Source organism: Caloenas nicobarica, chromosome 3, assembly GCF_036013445.1.
Source record: "Caloenas nicobarica isolate bCalNic1 chromosome 3, bCalNic1.hap1, whole genome shotgun sequence".
NCBI classification, from domain to species: domain Eukaryota; kingdom Metazoa; phylum Chordata; class Aves; order Columbiformes; family Columbidae; genus Caloenas; species Caloenas nicobarica.
Window position 1 is genome coordinate 60,462,233 of NC_088247.1, and position 27,260 is coordinate 60,489,492.

Sequence of the window (27,260 nt, forward strand, 5' to 3'; positions counted from 1 at the left end):
GCGGCCGGTGCGAGCATGGCCCGGAGACCCCGGCACAGGTAACCCGCTGTCTGCGGACGGGGGGCGGCCGTCCCTGCTGCGCTCCGCTCCGCGCCTGTCAGACGGGACGCGAGGCGGGAGAGAGGGAAGGCAGCGGCGGGAGAAAGGCTTTCCCGGCGGACGGGGCGGCGCGCAGGTGGGCAGCCTCCTGTCCTCCGCGCACCTGGGCTACTCCGCCCCCGACCCCCAAGCGCAGTGCGAAGCACTCTCCTCCCCGGCGGCTCCGGTGCAGCGGCAGCGCAGAGGGACGCGCCGCAGAACCGCCGCTGAGCGGGCGCCCGGGCCCCGCGCCCCACGGCTGCCGGACGCCGAGGTGGGGTCGCGGGGTGCCGGGACTCGCAGCCCGCAGGGGCCAGCGCGGAGCCCGGTGGGGCTGCGCGCCCCGCAGCTGCACGCCAGGACAATGTCGGGTTGGCTCGGCGGCGGCAGGTAGTGCGTCCCGTCTCATTCATTCATTCATTCCCGGCGGGGTGGAACGGCAGGTGGGCGGCGGGCACGGGACTGGGCTCGCTCCTTCGTCTGTTTTTTTAAATTCTTACAGTGGCGGCCCTTTTGCCCTGGGGAGAGCGGCTTTCTCTTGGGGAGATAGTTGCGCCCAGCGGGGCTTGGTTTTTTCCCGCACACGCCGCTCCTCACATGCCGGAGGCTGCATGGGCAGGCAGCTGCGGGGGCTGCGGGTCCGACGGGGCGCTCGGCCGGAGCTGTCAGCCGTGCCCACCTGCCTGCCGCTCTGCCGGGCGAGGGCGACCCCCGCCGTGCCGTGCCGCGCCGCGCCAGGGGCTGGGGGCGACGGTGTCCCGGGAGCATCGGGCTGCACGGGTCGGAACGGGACGAGTCAGGACGTGGGGGCAGCGCCGCGTGGCTGCGTCCGTGCCGCCGCTGCCGGGCGGGCGCACAGAGCGGGGTTGTTGTCTAATTAGCCGCGGACGGCGGGTCGGACACGTGGAGGCTTTTTTCTCTTTCTCTTTGCAGCCCGGCATCCTCCTCCCCTCCGCTTTGGCCGGGCCGTGGCAGAGAAGGTCTCAGCCCTGCCTTTCCCTGCCCGCCTGCCGGCCCCGTTCGGAGGGATTTGGGAGGCGCGGTGCTCTTTTTAAGGAAGAAGCGCTTACGGCAGCGGGCCGCTGAGCGAGCGCCGGGCTGTACTTTCAGTGTCAGAGGCGAGGTGTCGCTGGGGCTGGCGGTGAATCACCCGGCCCGTCTCTCCCGAAAGAGAGGGACAGCCGCCGCCCGCCTCGCGGGCGCCTCCCGCAGGGACACGGCGCTCCGCCGACCCGGGCTCGGCCGGCAGCCCCGCCGCGGCGGCGCGGGCTGCAGGGGCGGCACGGCGCGGTGTCCGCCTGCCCCGCGGGGCGCGGAGCGGAGACAGCGGGGCCGCCTCGGCGGGAGTGGGCGCGGGCTCTGCCCCGCGGGGCTGGTGCCCGAATTCCTTCAATCACGGTAGCAGCAGCGAGTCATTTCCTCTCCACCCCCTCCTTTTTTTTTCCTTTCCCTCTCCCTTTTTATTTATTTTTTTTCTTTCCCCGTGGATCGTTGCACAAGTCGGTTGCCCGGACGAAAAGCGCCGCCGCTGCTGCCGGGGGAGCGGCGCCAGCGGGCGGAGGACTCCAGCCCTCTGCCCCGGCCGGGCGGAGCGCCGCGCCGTGCCGCTCGGGGAAAGGCTTCGGGGCTGCGGCCGGAGGTGAATAATAATAAAAAAGGTTTAAAGCAGCGCTGAGGGCCCGGCTGCCTGAAGCAGCTACCGGGCGTCCCGAAATCCCAGGGACCTTTTCTCCTGCTGGAGAACACAGGTAGTACAGCGGCTTTTGCTCAGTGCTGCGGTGCCAGCAAGGCCCCGGTTATTTAAATAAACGGGTTACTTTATTGGCACCACACTAAAATAGTTCTAACCTGTTTGCCACTGATGTTCTGCTGCAGTTGCAGAGCGGTATTTCTCTGCTGTGCCTGAAACACATTGCTACGCAGGAAGCGTCACTGATGGATGCATACCTGGTGCTTTTACAATCTGCGAAACTCATTTTCAAAATGATACTTGGAAACTGAGCCACAAAACTTCCTTTGGCATATAGGCAGTCGCACAGCTGTCTCTGTGTGTCACTTAGAAAAGTGAATCTCCTTTGAGTGGCGGCAGAGGAAAGAGCTGTGTTTGTTGCAGCTGGAGCATGTGAGCTTTGCTCAAGTGTGCTGCCCTGCTGAAGCCTGGGAGGCTCCAGCTGCCAAAGAGGGGTTCACCTTGGCGTGCAGAGTTGGAGCTGCTGTCAGCGCTTCCCCCAAATGGTTACGTGGGCCGGGGAATAGGGGGTGAACCGTGGGGCTAGGCAGGCTGGAGGAACACAGCACCATGGGGGTGAGTTGAGAGTGGCAGCGATGGGCTGGGTGGGTGAGTCAGGGGCCACCCGGCAGAGGCTCGGGGAAGGCCACACACATCACAGCAGGCTGTGGAAAACTTCCTACCTACGTGTAGCATAGTTCTCATGTCACATGCCACAGGCCAGAAAACAGGGTGGAAGATGTAATGTGTGATTAACCCAATGTACTTTAAAATAATATATGTTTAACAGCTTGCGTTTTGGAGGTGTTTGCATCTTGACTAACAGTCCCTGTGCTTCACTGCAGCTTAATTTTAAAAGTGATTACCTGAAAACAAGCTAACGGGGTAAACAATGCGTGATAATTTTATTACAAAATAACTTTATTTTAATGTCTTAGTCATACCTTAACATATCACAGCATACCATACTATCAGATATATCACAGTTTTTAGTCTCACAGCATGACATTGTCTCCTTTCTAGCACTTGTGGTTATCATCTCTAAGCTGAAGTGTCAGAACTGCTGCTCATATCTGAAAAGTTGGAAGTAAAATATTGCCCACCAGAAAGACAGCTCTTGTTGCAAAACTCTTTTTAAATTTTTGTTAACTGAGTAGGGCAAGTGCTGTTTGTGAAAAGAGTAACAGAGTCCTTTTTACCTGTAGATAGCCTCTGGGGAAATCCCTTAGTCATGAACTGGGTGAGAAGCAGAGTATTTCAAAAACAGTATGAGGTATGTAGAAATGGAATAGAGGTAATAAAGTCTTCAGTTAAAGAAACTGAGAGTATAAAAAGATTCAATCATTCAGTTGTTGGTGGCAGGATATTGGATATATTGTCCTCAACCCTTGTCTGTCTAAACCCATAAATGGCAGGTACGTTTTCTATTAGAGCCTATTGCATTTTAATGCCACCACTTACTGGCTTTACTTAATTACAGAAACTTTTACCTTCGCATATAGGGTCCATAACCATATTCCCAAAGTTATTATTGGTTAACTTTTTGTATTTATACATAGTCCATTTTACTTGGGAAAGGTATAACTATCTTGCTCTATTAAACACACAAAAATGCTAATATTTTTCAGAATGTATGGCACGAGTTAAAGATTTTGAACATGAGCTTGTGTAATGGACACAGCCTCTAGTTCTCTTTATTGTCCCAAACATTGTATTTTAATTTGAAACCTTCATTGGTTGGAAGTTTGCCAAATGTGTAATTCACCACTGATCCAACAGCAAGAGCAGGTCTAAACATGCACAGTAATACGAAGGTTGCCAGCCCTTTGCTTGTATCTGTGGATACCAAAAACAGCAGAACCAGTTCAGAACACTAGAACAACAGAATGCAGAACAAAATCTTGTTGTGCAAGTTTTAAAACTTTTATCTATGTAACCTTTGTAAGGATTGTAGTGGGTTTTTTTGTGCTTTGTAATTAAGTAGCTCAAGTCCTCATGTTCCTCTCTGTGTTTCACTGTGTTTCCTTCTGCAGTATATACAGTAGTGATGATGACGAAGATGATGTTGAGATGTATGATCATGATTATGATGGTCTGCTTCCCAAGGCTGGAAAACGTCACTTAGGAAAAACCAGATGGACCCGCGAGGAGGTAAATTCGAGTTCATTCATATCCTGCCTGTAAAAAGATGGAGAGAACATGGATCATGTACTCATCTGAGTTGCTTATCTGCAAACTAACTTCAGCACCAGTCCCATGTATATGAATGGACACAGTTTCAACCCATTAGCTACATTCAGTGTTTTATTTAACTTTTAAGGTTGTTCTTCTCTTTTAAATAAAATATATAAATACATTTTTTAATGTCCACCAAGGTCTGCATTACAGGTATGTGAGTCTCTGTGTAATTCCTGTTGGAGAAACAGATTAAGAGTTACCTGCAGCAGTGCTTGATTGTTACTGCTGCCTCTTTTTGTTTGAAAACAGTTGCTATGCAAGAACTGACGTGTGTTCAGTGTCCCACAGCAGCAAACAACTGTGGCAGAAACTGCTGCAGTCCTTTTGTGCCATTTGAAGTTTGCACTTTAATTGCAGCATTATGATTCTGAGTGGAAATAAATTGAAAGCTGGAAGAAATAAATACAGCTGTACCAAAATTGAGCATTGAAGACATATTTTGTATTTGCAGGCCAGAATGCATTTTAGCCACAGTAACCTTGTGCTGACTTTCTGAATAAATTGTGGTATCAAACTCTGTTGCCAGGTGGCTATCCTCTGGCCATTTAACTGGTTTGAGTTTATTATGAAATACATTAATACAGTTCTTAAGTTATGTTTTGACCTTCTCCTCTCTAACAATGTTTGTTGATATATAAACAATTGCAGGGCACCTCTTGCAAGCATTTTAAAATTTTTTTTTAAATGGTGGATGTTGTTGTGATGTGGCCTGGGAGGAAGGGATGGCCAGTGGCCGCTCCTTCCACATGAACTGGGAGCGTACTGGTAGGTGCTAATCAGGGAAGGGGAAGGTTGTTCCCCTCCTCTTATCTCTTGGGGCAGTTCTCACTCATCTTACACTATCTTGATCTTTTCCAGTACATGAGATTAGGTTTTTTTGTCTTTAGGGTCTATATTTCTGGCCTTATCTTTAAAAATACTGGACCAAATTTTTTGCTGTTGCGAGTATGCAAAATTTCCTCATAGTGATCAAGAGCAAAAAAGGAGCCATTAGTTTTATTGTGCATTCATTGTACATGGCTAGGCGATGAGCAAATTACTGGAACACTCATTACTTGCAAGGCATATTACTTAATACTGTATAATAATAATATCCGTATATATATGTATACATATATATATATTATATAATAATAATATACTGTATAATAATAATATAATGTCACTTAATACTGAGATTTTCAGAGGTCCCAGACAGCTGGGTGCCTGAGTGTTCCTGAATTTCGATTTTATTCTAATGCCTGTCATCTAAGTGTCCATGCCCTTCTGTAAATCCAGTGCAAGAATAACCGCTACATTGCTTTGAGCAGTAAAATGGGAATGTATAATGTGAGTCAAAGAACAGCAAAGAAGTCAAGTCTTTTTCCTGCAGCACAGTAAAGAACCTACCAAAATCCACAAGAGTAGAAAAGACTCATTTAGGCAATTGAAAGTATGAGAAGACTACAGACCACCTCCACTCGCACTCAGGAAGCAGAAATAAGTGCATAAAAAGCTAGAAGGACACAACTTTTAAAAATTGTATATTTCATTTGCATTATAAGAGATTGTGATATTAATGATGTCTGTTTCCTTTAATGATTCAGGATGAGAAGCTGAAGAAGCTTGTGGAGCAGAATGGCACAGAAGACTGGAAAGTCATTGCCAATTTCCTTCCTGTAGGTGGATATTGGTTTCTGTTTCCAGTTCTAGTTACAACTCTTTATCAGAGGTTTCCAAGTAAGGGAAAGGGGAGTGGTTGCTTTATAGTTACATTTTTGCAGGAGATATAAAACCTCCACAGATGAAGACCTCAGAAATTTAGTCAGAATATTGTGGAAACCCTTACCTTTAATTTTCCTTTCATTTCTCAGAAAGGGCTGGAAAAAATCAAGCAAGCAAAAATGGGGGGGGTGGCAGGGTGTTACACAGTAAATGTAACGCTGGAACAAAAGGTCTAATCACAGAGAAAAAGTAGCTTTGGTGAATTGTAAGTATGCTTTAGAACATAATTGCTTTGTGAACACTTTGTCTGTTGTAGAAATACAACATGTAAAAGTATGACAGCTATTCTGCAGAAGTTGAAGATTCAGTTTGTGTCGTTTTGGTGATACAGTCCTCACTGCAGAAATGATGGAAATCTTATCTGGTTCAGTGAGCAAATTGAGAGTTGAGCACCTTCTTCTCAGACCTACTACTGTATCACTCCATGTTGTTTAGTAATAGTAGTTATCAATGAAATACGTTGGGAACAAGTGCACCTACATAGGAGCATTATCATTCTACATTCATCTTGTCTAAGGAATGATCTACTTTGCGTATTTTACATTTCACTAGAATCGGACAGATGTTCAGTGCCAGCACCGATGGCAGAAGGTACTAAACCCAGAACTTATCAAAGGTCCATGGACTAAAGAGGAGGATCAAAGGGTAATCAATTTTCCTTTCCATCTGATTAATGCCTTGCTAGCAGATCTCATGTGTTTGGGCAAAACTCCTAGAGACTTTGGTGGTCTTAACACTAATATGGCCAGAGACAATGCTTAGTAGTGCTTTCTGAGCTTTCTATACAAACTAATTAATCTTGCTTTACAGCATGGAAATGTAGAATTATATGTAGTCTAGAAATACTTTACCTATTACCAGATTTTTCCTTTTGGTTAAAAAGTATAAATGGGAAGTGGGGAACCTTAAATGTGTGTTGGGTTTACCGTGGCAATTTTGAGAAATGTTATTGAAAATATTGCTCCACCACAGAAAAAAATCATTGATTCATTATGCATTGTTAAATACAGGCAGTTTTTATGTCCTTCTTTGAAGGTAATAGAACTCGTGCAGAAATACGGTCCAAAGCGCTGGTCTGTCATTGCTAAGCATTTGAAGGGAAGGATTGGAAAACAGTGCAGGGAGAGGTGGCACAACCATTTGAATCCAGAAGTGAAGAAAACCTCCTGGACAGAAGAGGAAGATAGAATTATTTACCAGGCACACAAGAGGCTGGGAAACAGATGGGCAGAAATTGCAAAGTTGCTGCCTGGACGGTAATGACATATACCTTTAGCTCTTAAGTAGGAAACAAGGAAAAAGCTGCAGGTCTGAGCAGCCTGTTTCAGTTGCCTTGGGCTGCACGTTATAAATAAAAAAATCTTGGACTGAAAACCTGGAAAGCCAATGACATCGATGTGCATTTTTCTCAGTGTGGAACCGTGCTATTTGATCAGTACATGGAACAGTATGCTATTTTTACATGCTTTTAGTATTTGCCATAAGTTAAAAATCCCAGTAACTAGAGCAAGCCAGTAACAGTGTCCTAAATGTCTAAGCAATTTTATTTGTGCTTGCAGTAACTGTCAAAATTTAAATTGGTTTAACAGTGAAGGATCAGGCTCTACAAGTGGGTCATAATTTACATTCAAGTAAGGGTATGATTTCAACATGAAATCCAGTCTGTTTATTTGAAGTGATTTAAGAGAAGGCTGCTCGAACATTTGTAACTGCTCCTGAATCATCCAGATGATTTTGACCTGTTAAAAATCCACGTATAAAATAGGAGAAACTGACTTCCTCAAACTCTGGTCCTGGAAATACCTGTCTCATTGAAAACTTATGCACAGCTTGCATATAACTTCAGATATTCAGTGTCTTACTTGCCCTGTAGTAAAAGTTACTCAACAAAAAGTGTAGCCAAACATACAATGTAAGCAGGGGGGAGGTTTCCCTTCCCATTTTTATTCCTGCTATTTGGTGAAGCATCTTCAAGATCTAAATATAATGCCTAAGATCATGATATCCTTTTAAGCAGGCATTCCCTAGACTGCTTTCACCTTGTAGAAGAAAACAAGAACAGAATTACCTCTTGGAAAGTTTTTCTGTAGCTTTCACACACCATAGATAGGGCTTTCAACGATACTGTGTGGCGATGTTTTTCAAATGGAGGAGCTTTTTTCTAAGTGTGCTCTTAAAGTCTCACAGACTTGATAAGCTTGCTTTTTCTAACTTATTTATGTGAGAATTTGAATCTCAGTTTTTCTGCTGCTATGAAAAAATCACGACAGCTTTGTTTACTGAATTACTGAATTACTGTGTATAGCTTGATGTTGTCATTGTCTAGGTGGCCAGTTGGAAAATTGCTTGAAGATTAGTCTTTTCACAGCTGTTCTCTGCAGGCTTTCTCTCCATCAGTAAGATAAAATAAAACTCCATTGCAATATTAAGACTTAGGAAGATGATGTTGGCAGCCCTTTAGGGTAGCCTCAAAGGGGTGTTAGCCTTTGCTGTCACCTCACCTCATGGGAATGAGATGAAGCTGAAGTTAATAATCTCTTAGAGTCTGAGGACCTAAGGCTTAGAGATTGCTTTAAAAAGTACATAAACAACCATAGCCCCTATGTCTTTTTCCCCACCTTTTATACTGAGCATCTTTCCTGAGAAGTTGAGAGTAACGTTTGTAAAGGTGGGAGCAGGAGAAAGGTCAGAGAACAGCTTGAGGTTTAAACAGAAATGCCAACAGCAGTTTCCTGCCCATTAATCTGTCTGAACTGGAAATTCTCGTTTTAAAAACTCCTCAAATGTATGTATTTCTGTTGTAGAACTGATAATGCCATCAAGAACCATTGGAATTCCACCATGCGCCGAAAGGTTGAGCAGGAGGGCTACCTGCAGGAGTCCTCCAAAGCCTGTCACTCCTCAGCACCCACTGGCTTTCAGAAGAGCAACCACTTGATGGCTTTTGCTCACAACCCATCTTCTGCACAGCTGCCGGTAGCCGGCCAGCCCCCGCTGAGCAGTGACTACCCCTACTACCACATCTCTGAGCCACAAAACGTAAGAGCCTGAAAATGTGTGTGTGGGGGGGTTGTTTTGCTTTATTGAATAGGTGGGTGCAATTTAGCCATAGCTGGTTGCAGGAAGCATGAAGTGTTTTCTCCCAGACTTGGTGGACTTGTGTGTGTTTGACGTCAGGCAAGGACTTCTTTGGCTTCACTCAGGGATGAAAATAAGTATATTTCAAATTGATTGCCAGCACTCAGGTGGTGGAATCAGGTTCAGTGGTTTTAATGTCTTGTAAGCTGTCAATATGCTTCCAGTACTATTTCTTATGATGGTGAATATTACATTTCTTGAAAATCAGTTGAATCTGGTTAATTCTGTGTTGTATGTCAAAATCTCCCATGTTCCCTTCAGTAATATTCTGTTTGGGGGTCACCTGTTGGAACCAAGTAAACAAGTATTGTTTTTAATGTGATTCCTTTTCTATTAATGATTAATAGTGAAACAGGCTGCTGCTTCAGACTGTGACATTGTGGAGTTTTAGATGATAATAAATTGCATCTTTTGTATTTTCACTTCAATTTAGAAAAATCTTACAAAAGCATCTATAAGTTATTAATCTTTTCTCATTCAGGAAGTATAGATATTTCATATATGAATTTTCTTTCTTCCTCTGTAGTGGTCACTGTCATTTTCATAAAAAACTGTTCACTTTTCTTGTAAACGTTGAGTGTTTTTTTTCTTTTTCATCTCCGTAGATTATAAATATTAAGTACCTAAAACCAAAGTATGTTTAACACGAATTAATAATGCAGGCAGACAGTATGATAGAAATAATAACTTTTAGTGTCTTTTGTTTTTTGGCCTAGGTCCATGGTCAGATCCCATATCCAGTAGCACTGCATGTAAATATTGTCAATGTTCCTCAGCCAGCTGCTGCAGCTATTCAGGTAGATAACTTGAGCGTCATTTCAAGAGCCAATTTGTTAAACATTTGATAAGTCGGAATGGAGATATTGTACATTAAGAAAACATTTTAGTGTAATAAGTGTGGCGAAGAGAGAAAATGGGGAAGGTGGGGGAGTTCTAACATGGCTAATAATTGCTTTTTCTGAAGTGGATTTAAAACAGTAGTTGACATCTGGCGTGGTGGCTTTCACTCTCCATTTCAAGTGTCTATACTGAAATTCAGCAGGGACTTTGGTAGTGGAAAACACAATTGGCGTTTGTTTCATCTTTGAATCTAATTTGGCTGTTATAACCACAGGACGGCAAGCCATAAGCGTGTTAGTTGCTACATCCTATCAGACCTTTATCTTTTCTTTTCCCTTAACTCTTAATTTCAGAGACACTATAATGATGAAGACCCTGAGAAAGAAAAACGAATAAAGGAATTAGAGTTGCTACTAATGTCGACTGAGAATGAACTGAAAGGGCAGCAGGCATTACCAGTAAGATTGTCACTGTGTGCTTGGACGGAGGGATAGCAGCATTACCCCAGTGCTTGTCTTTTTAACTTTTTACTCCCCCTCTGCCTTCGATACTAATCAAGGCTCTATATTTCCGTTTTGAAAGGATGAAACATAGCACATATGTGATCTGTATTTGCTTCATAAATTCTTTCACTGGAAAAAGCAAACAATTTGCAGGTATTGTACTTTACAAAGTGGGAGCAGGGCTGGGCTCTGTAATGTGACGTAATATTGGAAACATGATGATTGTACAAAAATGAAAAATCCCACATCTTAAACCAATGGGATCTGCATTTCTGAAAGTGTGCAATGGTTCATGTGATGAAAATGTAGTGCCTATACATTAGATTTTTCTTTTCTGTTGGATTCTTTCCTTCAGCTGTTTTATACACTTTGTAAGCTTCAGACTTGGTGCATGTTCGACAGTTTGTTTTACTTCTCCAAATAATGTTAGATTCTTCATAACTGCATGTATGGAGCAAATGCTGGCTATTACTGAATTCTCACACTTCGCTGTGTATGCCATTGGACGTTAATGTGTCAAAACCCTTACGTAATTCTTTAACACCATCACCAAAGCCAAGAATCCTCAATTCATTTTTGAAGACAGGTGATAGCCAGCAGATTCTTTTTTTTTGGGTAATATTTAAATTAATAGTGAAACAACTGCATGCATGATACGTTAGTTTGGCCACTTTTTAACTTTAGTTAATGTTTTGCAATTTCTTCTGTTGCATGATCACACTGGAAAGAAACTTCTGTTAATTTGTTCTTCTGCTTTCCTAACCACATTGATTTGACAGCCTCTTCATTGCATTGGTGTAAGCTGTAGTATTAGACAGGGATAGAAGAAGAAAAGGAGATAAGTAAACAAAAGCAACTCTAGCTCTTAAACCCTTTAGCCTTCTACAGTGCTGAACGCTCAGTAGGGAAATCCTGCCATTTCTTGCTTCTCACAGAAAATGACTTGCAGACACTTTGAGATTTTGGAGTAACACAGTATGAATTGATAATGTGTTAGTAATGATAAATGCTCATAATCCTGGAAATAAATTATGAGGTAACTTTGGGATAACAAATACAACGCCGATATTACTTAAAAACGAGATCTTGCACTGATGAAAGGAAACATCTTGACAATTGTTTCATAGGCATAAGCTTTTAGATGATGATGCAACTACTTTTATCTTTCCTCCAGTGGTATCTGACACCTTGTGCAATTTCATTGCTAAGTTCCTTCTGCCTTTTTTCCCTCCACTTTTCTCTTTTTTTTTTTTTTTTTTTCTTCTTCCTTTAGACACAGAACCACACATCAAACTACCCCAGCTGGCACAGCACCACAATTGCTGACAGTACCAGGACCAGTGGTGACAATGCACCTGTTTCCTGTTTGGGGGAGCATCAGCACTGTACTCCATCTCCACCGGTGGATCACGGTTCCTTACCTGAGGAAAGTGCATCCCCTGCACGGTGCATGATTGTTCACCAGAGCAACATCCTGGATAATGTTAAGAATCTCTTAGAATTTGCAGAAACACTCCAGTTAATAGACTCCGTAAGTAGACTTGCCGCCTCAGGTGGATTTGTGTGTGGTCAGGAAGTAAGGGGAGAGGAACTGGGAGAGTCCTAAATGTGTTGGGTTTTTTTTCCGAGTAACTTCTAGTTGCTACAAGATCTGAAGCTTAGCTTCTGACATAACAAAATGTGGCTGCTTATAAATTAAGCCTTCAAGTGTAGATGCATATGCTTTTTGTGGGTGTATCGCTTTCCTGCTGCATCTTGGTATGGGAGTGTGATTTTTAGCAATCTTCACGATAGGAGCTTGAAATGATCTCTCGATATTGCCTCCTTAAAATAAAATCAGAGACACTGTGAAAGATTTTAAACAATGAAATGATACTTATTTATATTTGAAGTGACACATGCCATAGGTTTATGTGTGGCTGCTCACGTATCTGCATCATTTTCAAAAAGGTTTTGTTGCAGCTTCAGTAGCTGCTTCTCGAAGTTTGAGGAGCTTGCCCTGGCATATGTGAGGAACTGGAAACATGCATTTTAAATGCCAAGTAGCTGATTGACATTGACATGGCCCTTTTCTCATTGACGTCTCTGAGATACTATGGGTAACAGAAGCGGCAGGTTGAAATACGCTTGCTGATGGCACCCTCTTTCAGCAGCAGAGGTGTCTGCTTCATGCAGCTTCACATCGCATTCAGCACGCCCAGAGCAGACGTGTGGGTTAAGGGGAGACCAGTCTTGGTTTAGAGCCCAAGACGTGCACTTTTTGCTAGCAAAAGGCGCTGTCTTCATACCAAGCAGAAAACCCAGGGCAAGTAGATAGTAAGGACGTCATCTGACTCATTGTTTCTTCAGGGACTCAGTTGCCAGCAACACTACTAAGATGTTAGACAGTTCGATGTGATCACGGTAAATACTGAAAACACAAATAAGCATTCAGTGTTACTACTCAAATAAACAGGGTCAAGCTGAACTGAACTGGGACAGACTGTTGTTGTTGTTGGTTACGGGCATATCCTAGCACTGTATTTTCATGAGGTGGCACCATACACTCTCTTATAGCTCCGTGCCTCCCACATTGTTTCAGGATCCTTCATCACAGGGTGACCTCAGCAGTTTTGAATTCTTTGAAGACACAGATACTTCAGCTAGCAAATCTCCCTCAGGCAAAGTCACGCAGCTTCAGCAAAGAGGGGCCAGTGCTTGTAGCCCTCAAGGACATCCCATCACAAACTTGAGTGAAATCATGTCGAGTCAGGGTTCTCCTGGCTCACCAAAGTCCTTATCTGCCTCACAGGGCAGCGCGGCTCCGTGGGTCCTTCTTCGCAAAAGGAGAGGGCACTCCGGCCCCTTAGCCAGTGGCCACGGTAGCACCTTGGTCCTAGCTGACGTCAGCAGCTCAACTCCTCCTAAGCGCTCCCCTGTCAAAAGCCTGCCCTTCTCTCCCTCGCAGGTAGATCAAGACTTCTGCACAGATGTTACTAATTCTCAAAAGTCACCCCAGCCTTAACAATTTAGAAACTAATCCTTTGGAACAAATGACTAATTACCGTCGTGCTTGTTGATTTCGCTCCATATTTGAATCTTCTCACTGCTCTTAGTCTTTCCTGCTGGGTTTAGATTATCAGCAAGCTAACTGCTGATTCTTTTATTTTAAATACATCTGTGGGGCTTGGGTTGTTTGGTTGGTTTGTTTGTTTGTAGGGGAATCATTTTTGTAGGGGAATATGATTGCTTGCTTTGCTCTTGCTGTTAACTCCCTCAGCTACTAGAGTTTAACATTTCTGATCGTTTGTAATACTTTCCATCTCTGTCCACTTACAGTATGATTCATTGACCTAGAAAACCCCAAACTGCATTTAAATAGCATTCAGGTTGTGAGACAAACTGACAACAACCAGAAAATTCAAATCACGGCTCGCCATCCTCAACCTGGGCCATGTGGTGTGGAGTGGAATAGGAATGAGGAGGAAAATGGCCTGTTAAAATGGCCTGGTGTGCACTTCCAAATTCCTGTTGATGGTTGCTTTGTTTCACAGCTGTAGCACTATTTAAAAGTGTTTTGGGTTTTTTTTTGTTTGCCTGTTTGTGTTGGTTTTGCCTTGATTTGGCTTTAGTCCTTAAAGTCAGAGAAAGACTATTTCATGAAGGATAGTAAAAGATCGCATGTAATGGTCTCCCATTATATTTGGGGGTTTAATCATATATATCACTTATCCTGTGAAATCTAAATTTTCTTATATGGCATATTTTTATAAAGTGTATTTTAATCCCATGCAAGTTGAGTCTAGAAGGGAATGTGGTGAATAGAAGATACCACTGCACTTAGAGGTTTGTTGACACTAGAAATGGAAACAATATTTTAGGTTACTAGGTAGAAATAATGCAAAAAAAAGCAATTTTCTCCAAACTAATACTGCCACCTCCTTTTCTAGTCAGCTGTTTCCATTCCAAAACTCTCCACACACCCATCACAGGTGGCAGTTTTCATTTTACACTGTGAAAACAGAGAACTTTGTTTTGAGAGAGATGATAAGAAATTTATTTTCCTGTGACAAACACTTTATTTACTGCCTTAAAAGCACCTAGATTCCCCATATAAATATTTGTGGAGTTTAGCCCCATTTCCTATGGGTTTATTCCTGAAACATCCCTTATTCATTTTCACCCAGTTTTCCTTGGGCACACTGCTTTTAATATTAATTAAAATTTATTTACAGAAAATCCGAATCTGGCTTTTAAGTTTTGGCTCTTAAATTGGCGAGGAGTGTTTCTCATTGAGACAGAGTATCACTTTATAATTTCCCTCTCTAGAAGTGCTCCTTTTGGCTTCCTGAGTGCTCCAGCCAAACTGCTGAGTATTGTTTTGCCACGTAGTCAGATACCCCACATAAACCTACTTGCGCTGTAAGGTCAGGAGGATCGCTTATGTCAATCAGAAGGAAATAGTTTATTTTTATTTTGTTCAATAAGGTAAACTTAAGAAGTCAACCTTGTAATCTGGATGCTCCTGTTGATATTCCCTTTCCCTACCTGCAGTTCTTAAACACCTCATCCAGTCACGAAAACTTGAACCTGGACAACCCTGCGCTAACTTCCACGCCGGTGTGTGGCCATAAGATGGCTGTTACCATGCCGTTCCACAGGGACCAGACTTTCAAAGCTCAGAAGGAAAACCATGTGTAAGTCTGTTATTATGTTGTCTTGTCGGATTCATGAGGGTTCATTTCTTCAGACTTGCGTGAAACCAAAGTGCTGGGTCACTGCATGCTTCCTGCAGAGTTGTTTGCTAACATATTCAGATTTTTTCTTAGTTTGGAGTAAAACTTCCACTTTATAATTGTGGAGGTAGGTTATTAATACAGAACAATCATGCATATAGACTCACCAGGTTTTTAAATGAAGCCATTCCACCTTATCACAGTTAAATAGATGTTCTGCCAGGAAAGCAAAATGGATTATAGGACTGCAAGAAAATATTTGTCTTACAGCAGCCATTGACTGTATGCATGTATTTCTGTAAAGAGGTAATATTTCCAAGCCTGTTCCTTTGAAGTTTTTCTCCGTCTTTTTAAAGTTTCAGAACTCCAGCAATCAAGAGGTCGATATTAGAGAGCTCCCCAAGAACACCCACACCATTCAAAAACGCACTTGCAGCTCAGGAAATCAAATATGGTCCTTTGAAGATGCTGGTAAGAAGGAAACAATGATAAAAGTTGCTTTGATATTAGTGCCGAGGGATGTTCTGGGACTTGGATGTAACGTTTCTTCCTTTCAGCCTCAAACTCCGACTCATCTTGTAGAAGATCTGCAGGACGTTATCAAGCAGGAGTCGGAGGAATCTGCAATAGTGGCTGGGCTACATGAAAGTGGACCCCCTTTGCTGAAGAAAATCAAACAAGAGGTAAATCTCAAACTTACCTGAGGCAATTTAATTCAGTACTCTTTTCTGAGAAACTTACACCAATACCTTTTCTGTTAAATAGCTGTGTCTGTTTTTCTTTCATGTGAGCCCCAAGATCTTAGTGTTGGTTCTTTACAGTATACTAGGCATGCCTAATTCATCTCCCAGTGATTTCCATAGAAGTCTTTCTGCTGTTTTCAGCAGGGGTTTGCTTGGGCTGTTCTAATGCAGTTTTCATTTGAAACTTAAAAAGAAAAAAAATTAGACAGGAATTTGGATTGAATCTTTCTAATATTGGTGAAGACTATAGAAGAACCCCACAGGGACCAAGCTCCATGGAGTGACTTAGAAACCTGAACATTTGAGGACATTGCATTATGTTACTTTGTCACTAAAGTTCTAAAAATACATATATTCTCAATCCTTTCTAGGGGATTAAACACCTGAATACTGACAGAGTGCTGAGTGCAAGTATTCAAAGTTTTTTATTAGGTGTGGATTTTTTTGAGAACCTTGAATGCTTTTCTTCTGCAAAGAGCAAGGGTGCTGTAAAAGACAGTACTGTAAACATGCATTATGCACAGCTGTGAAGAATATTTCAATTTATAAAGCAACTGACAGATAAATCTGCTTTTGGTCAGTTAGGTACTGGTTTTTTTCATCATGATTTCTTGCTTTCAGGTGGAGTCTCCAACAGATAAAGCTGGAAATTTTTTTTGCTCAAATCACTGGGAAGGAGAAAACCTGAACACTCAGCTCTTTACACATACGTCCACTATGGAAGATGTGCCTGTAAGTGCAAGTTTTCACACCACCAAATGGTTTTTCTGCCTTACATCCCTGTTCAGTTCATAAATGCAAGAGAGAAAATATTTTGTCTGACCTTCCTCACGAGTAGGCATTATTCATTATTTCCATATAATTTTCCTTTTTTAAGTGTAAGAAGCAATCCTGCTCCTAATTAGATCACTGTAATGCCTACAGAAGGCAGCAGAAGTTGCGGTTATTGTGCAGCCCTCAGTCTTTGTAAAGAGCCTGCACTTGGAGACCGTCTGCACCTGTGTATTGAAATGACTAGGTCACAGAGTTAAAACCGGTACAAGAAAGAGTCTATTTTATTTTGTGCAAAGGAGACCTTGCATGAGCATGGTTCCCTTTGCTTTGCTGGCGCTATTCAATGTTACTGTTATTCTTGCACTTGGGAATTTCACTGGATGAAAAACCTTTGCATGTGACAATGCTCCTACAAAGCCAAGTCCCAGGAACCCCAGGTTTAGGTCTGCTCCCAGGCTGAGCACTCTGTCTGTGACATGCCCAGTGTTGCACTCTCTACAGTTAGGCTGAGTTTGCTTTTAGTACGTTTGAATTCAGGTTATTCTCTCGAGTAACTGAAAACTGTTGGGTTTGGTTTTTGTTTTGTTTTTTTCCTCTTCAGAATCTTCTTACCAGCTCCATTTTAAAGATGCCCGTGTCCGAAGAGGATGGTAGTTTTCACAAAACGTTTGCAGTACCTAGGAACAGGCCAATAGCTAGTCCTCTGCAGGTAACTATTCCTTGATGAAAATACCCTTTGTATATATCAGTTTTCACAAACTGATTTTAAGTTTTGAGTACGGAAGAATGAAACATTCAGATGAATGTGGTTGAGGATCTCACTTTACCTGTGGAGTGTGAGGACACAGTGGCTACAGCTGTGCCAGGCAGCTAAACAAGGCAAAGCCCCATGCATGGGTCATTGTAACTCAGCTGGCTCCACTGATAAACTGGTAGGATGGAGAATTAACGTGCCTCAGAGGCTTTTCCCTATAGACTTCTCGTAGGTGGCTCTGCTGTTCTGGAGAGCAGGAGAGTTGAGTGGCATGGTGGTGGCCAGAAGTTGTCACTGGCCTCGAGGTGAGAGGACACAGCCTGGCACTGCCTGGCTGGCCAGCACAGATGTGGCCACTATTGCCTGTCCAGCCAAACACCAGGATGTCCTTTGTGGAGTGCAGGCTGAGGTTGCATCAGATATGTGGTTGTGGTGTGGTCTGAAGGGGCCTCGTAACTTTTACAGGAGTTGTACATCTTGGGATTTCTGAACTGAATTAAATGTGCGATTGTTGCAATGTAAGCCAGATGTTAGGCTGGGTTGTACCTATTTATGCTTTTTCTAGTTTTTAACAAACATAGAATTTTTCTATACTTAAAAATATAGCTGTTAGACAGGGCTGGATCCAAAGCTCACCAAAGTCTTTAGCAGCCTCTTTGTCAGCTCCTGTGGACTTTAGATCAGGCCCACAGCAAGTCATTCAGAGAATGAAATGCAGTGTAGATAATGATCAATTATCCTTCCATCATAGCCTGTATTTTTGAGGCAGATGAATAAGTCATTTTATATCTCTTCTCCACATGGGCAAATTGAGGGAAAGTGTATCAGTCCCCAGGGTGAGTCACTGTCAGAAAGGAAATTATAACTCCATAGCTCCTGACTTTCAGACAGATAGTCCACATGGCTAATCCTTTCTTTCCTCTCTCTTTCCAGAAGTTACATTAGGAGTTATTTACAGTAGGAAGGAATGAACAAAACCTGGTTTTGATTAAGTGTCTTTAGCTGGGCATTATAAAGTGAGATATTAAAATTTCACACGTCCTCATTTGGCACAGTTCGCCATGGAGTAGGTTTGTATTTTGCGCTGCAGAATCATTTGATGAAAAGCAGCTTTGGAGAGCAGGGACTGTGCCTCCCCCTATGCATGGGGTGTCCGTAGGGGCCAAAGACTCACTTTCCCTATTGCTTATTTTCTCTTTTCTCACAAACTGTGTTTCTCAGCTGCACCACGGTACATGGCTAAGAGGAGGGTTTGAAGATCCTCACTCTCCCCGGTGCCCCTGGGTTAGGACAGGTATTTGGGGACTGAATTCAGACTGTCTTGTGGCGAAGGAGCCGAGGGCTCCAGCTTTGCAGGGGATTGCTGGAGCTCCCTGGCTGGCACATGGGAGGAGGCTGCTGGTCCCAGGAGCTCAGCCCCGCTGTCTTGCCAGCACAGTGATACCCAACCATGTCTCCTGGCCAGACTCTGGGCTCCTCTGTAGGTTTAGGGCAACATTTTCAAGTAGCTAAACAGAGTACGTTCTGGGTTGTCCTGTTGGTGGTAGGTGCCTGCACTCTGCCTGTAATAAAAACGGAGCATCTGAGGTGCCTGTAAAGTAGGATCTTTTGATCTTTGGCGTAACAGTGTTATGTTTCCTGCTGTCTAAAAATAATTTCTTTACAAGCTGCTGTAAATGAAAGGGCTTGTTTAACCTTCTCACTCACGCTGATTTTGTTCAGGAAGTTTACACGAGTCAGTTTGTGGGCCATACTGGATCCCATTCTTCAGTCCTTACTCAGGAAAAGCCTTTAATTTTGCATGTTAAAAGCCAGGTATTCTCATTGTTTGGATAAAGAGGACTTTTTCTTAAGTAGTTAACTGAGTTAAAAATTACTTGCCAGCTCATCTCAGTGTTTAAAACATGTTGAACTGAAAGAAAAAGCAGTTGTAAAAAGCCCCAAAATGAATATTTAGTATGGAGCTTCTTGGTGAACCAGTATGAAGGTAAAATTATTCTCTCTGCCGATGAAGCAGCATTGAGTGTTTCAGCTGAAATGTGATCCTAAATGAAGAATGAGGGTAGAGGTGTCTGTGACGGTGGCATAGACAGCTTTTTCCACATGAAATACAGACCTTTTATAACGATGCAGAATTGTCTGATGATCGCTGTACTCTCCAAATTGGATTTAGCGTCATGGTTAAAGGGGGGAATCTGCTCCACCCTTGGTCAGGCTGCCTGGACTCATGCCAGAGAGGACTTTGGCCCTGTGCAGCTCAGAAAGAACACGCGATCTGCCTCTCTTTTGTGCCAGAAACTGCTGCTGCTCTGCCCTAATGCTTCTTCCCCTCCCTCCCAGTGGAGCTGGACATCTGTGATGAGGACACAGCACCTCTAAAGGGTGCAAAGCAATTGAAAATGTTAGTGTTTGCACTTGATTTTGACTGGTAGCATTTTTTACACAACTACTACTATATTACTATTACTATATTCTTATGCTTTCTAGTTTATAATTTGGTATATTGCCCACATACACGTGCACACACACAGATGCACACACAAACACTGCACTATATCCATTGATCGCATGCAGGTAGACATGAAACACCAGGCAGTGCATCTAGGTGAAATTTAATTGTGTCTGCATATGTTTACATTGTTGCTGTTAATATTTTGGGCCTGATCCAACTGTTCTAACTTACGCAAATTCTCATTGACTTCAGTCCAAGTAAGAATTATAGTACTCTCTGCACCTTAGTATGTGTGTATGGAGAAGGAAGAAAAGGAAAAGAGCACTAATTTTTTTTTTTTTTAATGTGCTTTGTTCTTAAAATTCCATTTTCTTTTATATTTGAACTTACATAAGAGGGAAGTAGTATGTTTACCAGCCTGCAATATTTTTCATTGCTTTAATAATTTTTACTGCATTTACATAAAGAAAAAGATATTTACCTAGCAATAAACTCACCAAAATGCCTGATTAATTGTTTTGCTGTTGAATTCCAAAGAAGCCAAGAGTAACGAATGTTCTAAGCAATCTCTAAGGATATTTTTTGCTGCATTTTGGATACACAACTGATCATATGAAACTTATTAACTGATAGTTGATGACCATATCAGATAGCATGATATGATTCACCATCCCTTAGGAGGAACAGCATGTTGCATCATTTGGCATGTGAGGTCAAGCAGCTGCATATAAGTGTACTGAGAACATGGTGGTGCCAGTGTTGCACTAGAGCAATGGGAAAAAAAGCCTCCTTAGACCCAAGAAGAGTCTCAGCAAACCCATGTGTTGCCTTGGGGTGGAATGCACTCCATTGCATGGATCCCAAATACTTCTGCTTTATATTGGTGGAGTTAGTTACAACCTAGATTTTTGCGCCCTATGTTTTTGTCACTCAAGCAATACTCAGTTGCATGGCAGGGAGATTTTGGCCTTGCTAGGAACTTCTCCAAGGGTTAAGATCTGGCATAACATAGAGAGCCCTTATTGAGATAAACTGATGATCTGTACTGAGCATTTGCTTGACTGGTGTCTTCTAAGAGGTTATGTAAAAAACTCTGTTTCTGGCCCTTCCTATGTAAAAGTTATGTTTTATTTCACATCATTTTCAGTAGCAATACATAATACAAACTATCCACACGTAGACGTTTTAACAGAAAAGTAGGTTAAATCATAGGCCATCCACCTTACCCTGCAGGCTATCAAAAGACACCATGAAATGGAACCTTTTAAGAAATAGTGCTGCTTTGATATCTTCTTCCTCCAGTAACAAAGGAAACAACACAAGGTAGAAGCCCTGCAAGCTAAAGAGAATGTTCTTCAACCCCGAGCTCATGTCACTTTCCATTTTTTAACCACAGACTGACACATTTCAGCTCAAATTTCCTGACTTTCAGCGGTTTACGTAACCATTTTCTTTAAAGAGTAAGTTTAAAGGATTTTAAAACAGTTACTTGGTTAACCTTTTCAAGTGTGCGAGCTGTCATTAACCTTGATTTTCTCCATTTAAAAAGTGAAATGTGGAATCTCATTTGCAGCCAGTTGTCAGACAAAATGTATAGGTGAAGCAGCATGCACCCCTACAGCAGCAGACGTTCTCTGGTTTTTCTCTGTGGCTTTTTTGGGGCAAGAAGATCCCAAAATCTCATCCCTTGGGAGAGGGGACAGCATGCTGTGCTCAAGCCCTTGGGAGGTTTAAGATTTGCATGGCAAGGGCAGGTTGTCCTGCAGGTTTCCCCCACTTGTGTTGTCCCCTCTCTCTCCAGTGGCTGATGTGTGTGGGAGCTGTGCTTGGCACAACTGAGGGAAGCACAAGGAGGTTGGAAATTACAGGTCAGTCATCGCTTGTTTTCCTCCCAGGGCAGCAGAATTTAGGTTGTGAATGGATCAGGAGTTACAGCTGCCCCAAGCAGGTGATGGTCTCTCAAAAAGAAGAGAAGTGACAGCTTGACTGTCAGCCATTTGCGGCGATGTGATCTGATCTATGAATAAAAATAATTAAGGACAAAAAATTAGAAAGGGACTTAATATCCTAATGTGAATTGCAGGTGCTTAGCCCATTTCTGTATCTCCTCTATTAATCCTACTTGGAAAGCTCATACATCTCAAACAGGAGTTTTGTCAAGTAATGTCTTCAGGGTTAAGCTCTTATAAGCACCATCAAATAACTCTTTCTAGCACTTGTGTCAGGCTTATAGTAAAAGCTGAAAAGTTGGATCACCTTACTCTCTCATATTTAGCAAGCTATATTTCTGAGCAGCTTAGGAAGCCCCAGAGTTTAGGAGAAGGCTGTCCCATGCCCCAGAGAAGAACTAGCAACTTGAGCAGAAATAGCGCTCTGCCTTAACAAATGAAATAGAATTCAGTTATGGTCACTTGAGTTTTTAATTAGTGTTTATTTTCTGGTCTTGATAAGTAAAAGGGCTTCTCTTGGTTCTGCATCCTTATAGTAGAGAAAGCCAAATCATTGTACATTATATGCATCATATTCTGCTAGGAAATTGCTTTGTTTAGGGTGTTGATTGTTCTGTTTCAGGAGTACTGCATTTCTGTTGCAAAGCTTCTTTTCAATAGCATGTGCTGTGAATCCACACTGTGTAATCTAAGGGAAAACTGGCAAGAAACCAAACTTTTTGCAGGAAGGCAACAGAATCAGATACCTTCTAAGAGTCTGAGCCTTCTAAATATTTTCAATATTTTGGGGTTCTTTTGGGTTTTAAATGCCAGCACAACTTGGATAAATCAATAGGACTGTATGTAACACCAATAACTTTGCTGGAATTGCTGAAGATACCTGCCAGCGTAGCGGACATTTAAAATCTGTCTTCTAAACACAGTTCTTTGCCTGAGGATTTCTGCTACACTTCCATCAGTTTGGGAGCTCGGTACTGCAAGAGTGCAGCAGTGTTTGGTCTTGGCATCCACTCCTAACACACGAGGCATCGTAATGCAAGAGCTTTCTTGAGCTGTGCAGACAGCACATGAAGAGGCAGTCCAGGCTCTGAGTGCAGAAGGACTAGTTCTGTTAGAAATGCACCTTTCCACAGTCTTTTCTATCCTTACTCCAGTTTGTTTTCTCTAGATGGTCCAAGTTTTTATTTAAAGTGCTTTAACTGGATATCCCAGTTAACAGCTTTGACAGTTTGTTTACAGTTCGCATCTGCCTGAGGGCAGCTGAAGACATGTTACAGGATAAATGAGGTAGTTTTGCTGCCAGCAGAAGGATGTGCTGGTAGGATTACTGAGGTTAAAAAATGAGCCAGGGAGAATGACATAGCTGGAATTGTACCATGGGTCTGTAATTTTATCCTGTGGGAACTCATAGCAGTATATCTTCTTGTCCCCCCCCCGTCTCCTGTTTTAACTTAAAGAGAGGAAAACGCTGTGTGTGGAAGAGAAAAATACAGCTGGAAGTACTGGCTGAAAAGGCTTACATGATTTTGATTGACAGCAAAACTAAGAGTAGTCTCACACTCTTTGAGGCAATAAAACATATATGTGGAGCCAGTTGTACTGCAGAAATCCCTTTATTTCCCCACTGGCTAGGGATTTAGATGCCAAAATGAACACCTCGCTCTTAACGTAGCTGAATTTAAGTGGGATGAATCAATGAAAACATGCCCATCAATGTCAGTGGGCTTTGGGTCAGGCCTTTTGGCTTCTAGTTACAAAGCTTTTATGTTTCCATCCGTTGACTTGCAGAGTTGGACCTTTAAATGTGATAGGGGAGCTGCAATGAGTGTTCTGCAAAAGGAATGGTCTGACGGGTTTCTGTGCTGTTTTCCTGCAATGCCTTTAGCTTTCAGCCTGGGTCTCTTATCTTTTGAGATGTTTGCTAAGTGCTGCTTTCTGCCGGGCGCTGCCACTTTCCCGTAACGGAGCCCTCTCAACACTGGCTGCGGTGCTGGTGTGGAAAGAGGTGTTGTGCTTTTCTCTTTTTACCAAGTGCTGCTGTAGCTGTGTGTAGCCAGAGCCGGCACGGAGTTCTGCTGGGGTCGGGGGACCCAGCGCTCTCTGCCAAGCAGAGAAGTAAAACTTCTGTCACTGGGATGACTTCCACACGTGCCTCTGGCACCGCGGGGCTGGCAAGGCAAAGGCGTTGTGCTTTGTTTGGGGTTGGCTGCTGAGAGCCAAAGCTTCAGACAGAAAATGTTTATTAAAAATACCCACTTTAAAATGTTACCTGAGTTCCCTGGGATATAGAACTGAAAACTGTCTCAGTAAATATACTACTTCAATAAGTATACTACTTTGGGTCTAATTCTACATTCTTTACTGGAGCAAAGTTCTCACCACTGTCAGTGAGACTACAAAGTTAGTCTCTTCTCATAAATTGTCCTAGGAGGAACAAAATAGCGTCACGTATTTCTGGGAAAGACCATACAAGGGTCAAAACTTCTTGGAGTACATTCTCCCGCACCGTCTCTACTGCAAAAGTTGGAGTAAGTTGTTCCGAGCAGGCTCAAGTCAGGGCTGTAGATGGTCCTGCCGCTGGCCCTGGCTGCTCCCCGCTGCTGCTCTGCCGCTCCGGAGCAGCCGGCAGCGGCGGGAGGGCAGGGGGTTGCTGCCTGCCCCAGCGGCTGCTGCTGCGCTGACATCGGGTTAAACCAAGACCAGGCTTTCAGTGGAATGAGTGACATGTAGCAGCCTGCTGAGATGTTGGAGATATCAGGATACAGATTTATTATTTTTTTTTCTCTTTTCTAAGCACATGGCTGTTAATACAAAGAGCTCAGTGTAGATACTAACAATTAAGCCTAATTTATGAAATCGGGACACTCCTTGCCTGAAGTTACTTCTGTTTTTTAAAAAATTGACACACTGTGACAGATGGGCTTTTCCATATGTGTTTTCAGTTACTTAAGGGACTGCTGATCTCTCATTTCTAGACCAGTGTATTGAAGCTTTGGGGGATCACAGGGAAATACCAGTTGGACACATATTTTTTTCCTTTGAAATGATGGATATTCTGGAACTACCAACTGCTTTTGAAGTGTACAGACCAAATCTGACTTCTCAGTAAAACCGACGGCATTTTACTGGCCATTAATTTGGTCCCTGGTGCAAATACCTGTAAAACAATCAAGTAAAATACTCACAGGTGCCCGAGTCCATCCCACTGAAGATCAACAGGAGGCTGTAGGTTCCCAGCTGATGTAAGTGCCTTTGAAAAAGTTACCCTGGAAGCTGTTTAATCAAAACATAAAAGAAGCTGTGGCATGTCACATGCATGTCTGTGGCATGCAGAAAGTATGTCACACCTGCTTTTTGGCTGTGGCATGTGCCCTAGACTAAGCCACAGCACAAGGTATACAGCCAGACCAGGTCGAACCACTCTAGAAAGAGGTGAGCGGCATGTTTGTTCGCTTCACAGATGCGGCTTTTCCCACAAAAAGCTGCAGAAGCTTAATGATTTGAGGCCTGACCCGGTTCTCCTCCACATGGGGAGCTCTCACTGAAGCTCAGCAGGAGTTTTGCCTGCAAAAGGCGTCAGGAGCAGAGAAAACATTTGAAACTTGTTACGGGAGAGGAGAGGAGAGGAGAGGGAAGAAGGAATGGAAAGCCATGTCTAGGGAAGCCGAGCAATAGTTCACAGAGGACTAACATGCTTTCCCTCATCTTCGCCACGCTGCTTACTTACTCATTGTTTTTGTCCCTTTATAGGCTGTAAGCCCCACAAGGAAGAGAACCTCAGTCCTTGTGTTTGTATAATACCAGTGCCCTGATTAGGGCATGTTATGAGAAATTATCTATATTTCATATGTTACCCAGCCTCTTGCTAAACATATGTCTCAGATAACACTGTTTACAGTCAGAAGAGTATTCTCTAAACCAGGGGCGCTAAACTCATTTTCACCGGGGGCCACATCAGCCTCGCGGTTGCCTTCAAAGGGCCGAATGTACTTTCAGGACTGTATAAATGTAACTACTCCTACAGTCCTAAAATTACATTCAGCCCTTTGAAGGCAACCGCGAGGCTGATGTGGCCCCCGGTGAAAATTAGTTTGACACCCCTGCTTCAAACAGGCCAGAGAAAAATTTAAGGATCCTTTTACACAGTTAGCAAGTAGAAGAAGCAGCATAAAGAGCCATGGGCATGCCGGGACAGTCCTGCTCTTAGCAGGTGGTTCGCAGTCTACTAATTATGCTTCACCCAGTGTCCTAAACATTGAGAAGGCTCTGGCCATCTTGTTGAGCAATGTAGATCTTGAACTACAACTATGATCCTTGCTGAAAGCAGAAGAAGATAGGGAAGGGTTTCTCCTAACTTGTCTTTGTTAGTGGATCTTGGGCATAAATGTTCTCAATCTTCAACAGTACTGGGATCCCATTGTTGGCAGGCAGTTTTCCAGTGAGCACGTTGTTTGAATGCAGGGTATTCATACAACTAGCTCCATACAATAATAGAGTTTTTATTTAGGGCTTAGGGAGTATCTTGATGTGGAAAAGCAGAATAAGTGAAGGAGTTCAACAGAAAAAAAATGTGCGTAAATGTATGTGTATAATTGTAAATTCCAGGAGCTTTGAAATTTCATTACTGTTTATAGCTCAAGGCAATGAGAAACATCTCACATGTGTAGTGAGTAAATAAATACTGTGCACACAGCCCTCTGCAGATATGTTTATCTCACTTTAACATTATACTAAATGGTGTCTGTAACCTCCATAAATACCACAAGAAGTGAAATGGCTTACACGATAATTAAAATGCTGTTTCTGCTGAGAGTCACCCCCCCACACCCTCTCTTTCCCGTTGCCGGAGGAGCTCTGCTCATGGGCATGTGCCCCTCGCTGTGCGCAGGTGAAAGCAGCTTTGAGCACGGGACTTCGTGTTAGCTGTGGTCGGGTTGTCAAGGTCGTCAGGTTCATTTAGGGAACACAGGGGCAGAGCAGCTCTATCTCTAGAATTGAGGTTTGGCAGGAATTTGTGTGTAGTCACAGTACTGAGCATTATTAACTGTGGGCTTTAGCCTGTTTGTGGCCTGTTGACTGTAAAGTCCACCTGCAAGTAAATTATCTTTTCAGACCTTTAACAGGAAGGAAGGATTAAAAGCAAGGCTATAGATATGGCCTTGTAGAGAAGACACTGTCTGAGAGAGGAGTGGAGGGGTTTGGATCCTGGTTCTTGCAGTGTGCCCCTCTGTGGGTCTTCTGCTCTACCCGCCCCCTCCAGTCACTAACTCAGAAGTGGGGGTGATATTTTTTTTTTCTGTTGTGTTGAGATTTCAATTTCTTTGGAGATTGAACAACATCCTACTGCATGTTCATGCAACACTTAATGACAGGTGAGCCTGGCTCTGGCTGGGGCTGCAAATAAATCATGTGATGTTCACCCCAAATCTCTCTGCCTGCTTCTAATTTAGCATCTGAACAACACCTGGGAGTCGGCATCCTGTGGGAAGATCGAGGACCAGATGGCCCTGACGGATCAGGCACGCAAGTACATGGCCACCTTCCCCACCCGGACTCTGGTGATGTGAAAGCGTCGATGGACAG

The 27,260-nt window shown here is 43.3% G+C and overlaps 1 protein-coding gene across 9 annotated transcripts; it reads left to right on the forward strand.

Annotated features, from left to right (window-relative positions):
* On the forward strand, positions 1-27,260 carry MYB (MYB proto-oncogene, transcription factor). Of its 9 annotated transcripts, none has more exons than XM_065631666.1 (16): positions 16-38; positions 3,841-3,958; positions 5,632-5,703; positions 6,362-6,454; positions 6,845-7,065; positions 8,614-8,848; positions 9,664-9,744; positions 10,141-10,245; positions 11,564-11,821; positions 12,872-13,237; positions 14,824-14,966; positions 15,362-15,476; positions 15,563-15,688; positions 16,370-16,480; positions 17,124-17,231; positions 27,128-27,260. In XM_065631666.1, exons 1-16 carry the CDS (start codon positions 16-18, stop codon positions 27,242-27,244), a joined length of 2,292 nt encoding a protein of 763 aa, XP_065487738.1. In that variant the 3' UTR covers positions 27,245-27,260. The 9 variants fall into 9 exon arrangements, with proteins under 9 accessions (XP_065487747.1, XP_065487738.1, XP_065487741.1 ...); XM_065631669.1 differs by having other exon boundaries at positions 11,564-11,773; XM_065631667.1 differs by having other exon boundaries at positions 10,141-10,236.

Excerpts from the sequence above, each read along its gene's own strand:
- MYB (XM_065631666.1), top strand. The coding sequence starts at position 16 with ATGGCCCGGAGACCCCGGCACAG. Across the intron at positions 7,066-8,613 it reads GCAAAGTTGCTGCCTGGACG|AACTGATAATGCCATCAAGA; the intron begins GTAATGACATAT and ends TTTCTGTTGTAG. Across the intron at positions 13,238-14,823 it reads TGCCCTTCTCTCCCTCGCAG|TTCTTAAACACCTCATCCAG; the intron begins GTAGATCAAGAC and ends CCCTACCTGCAG.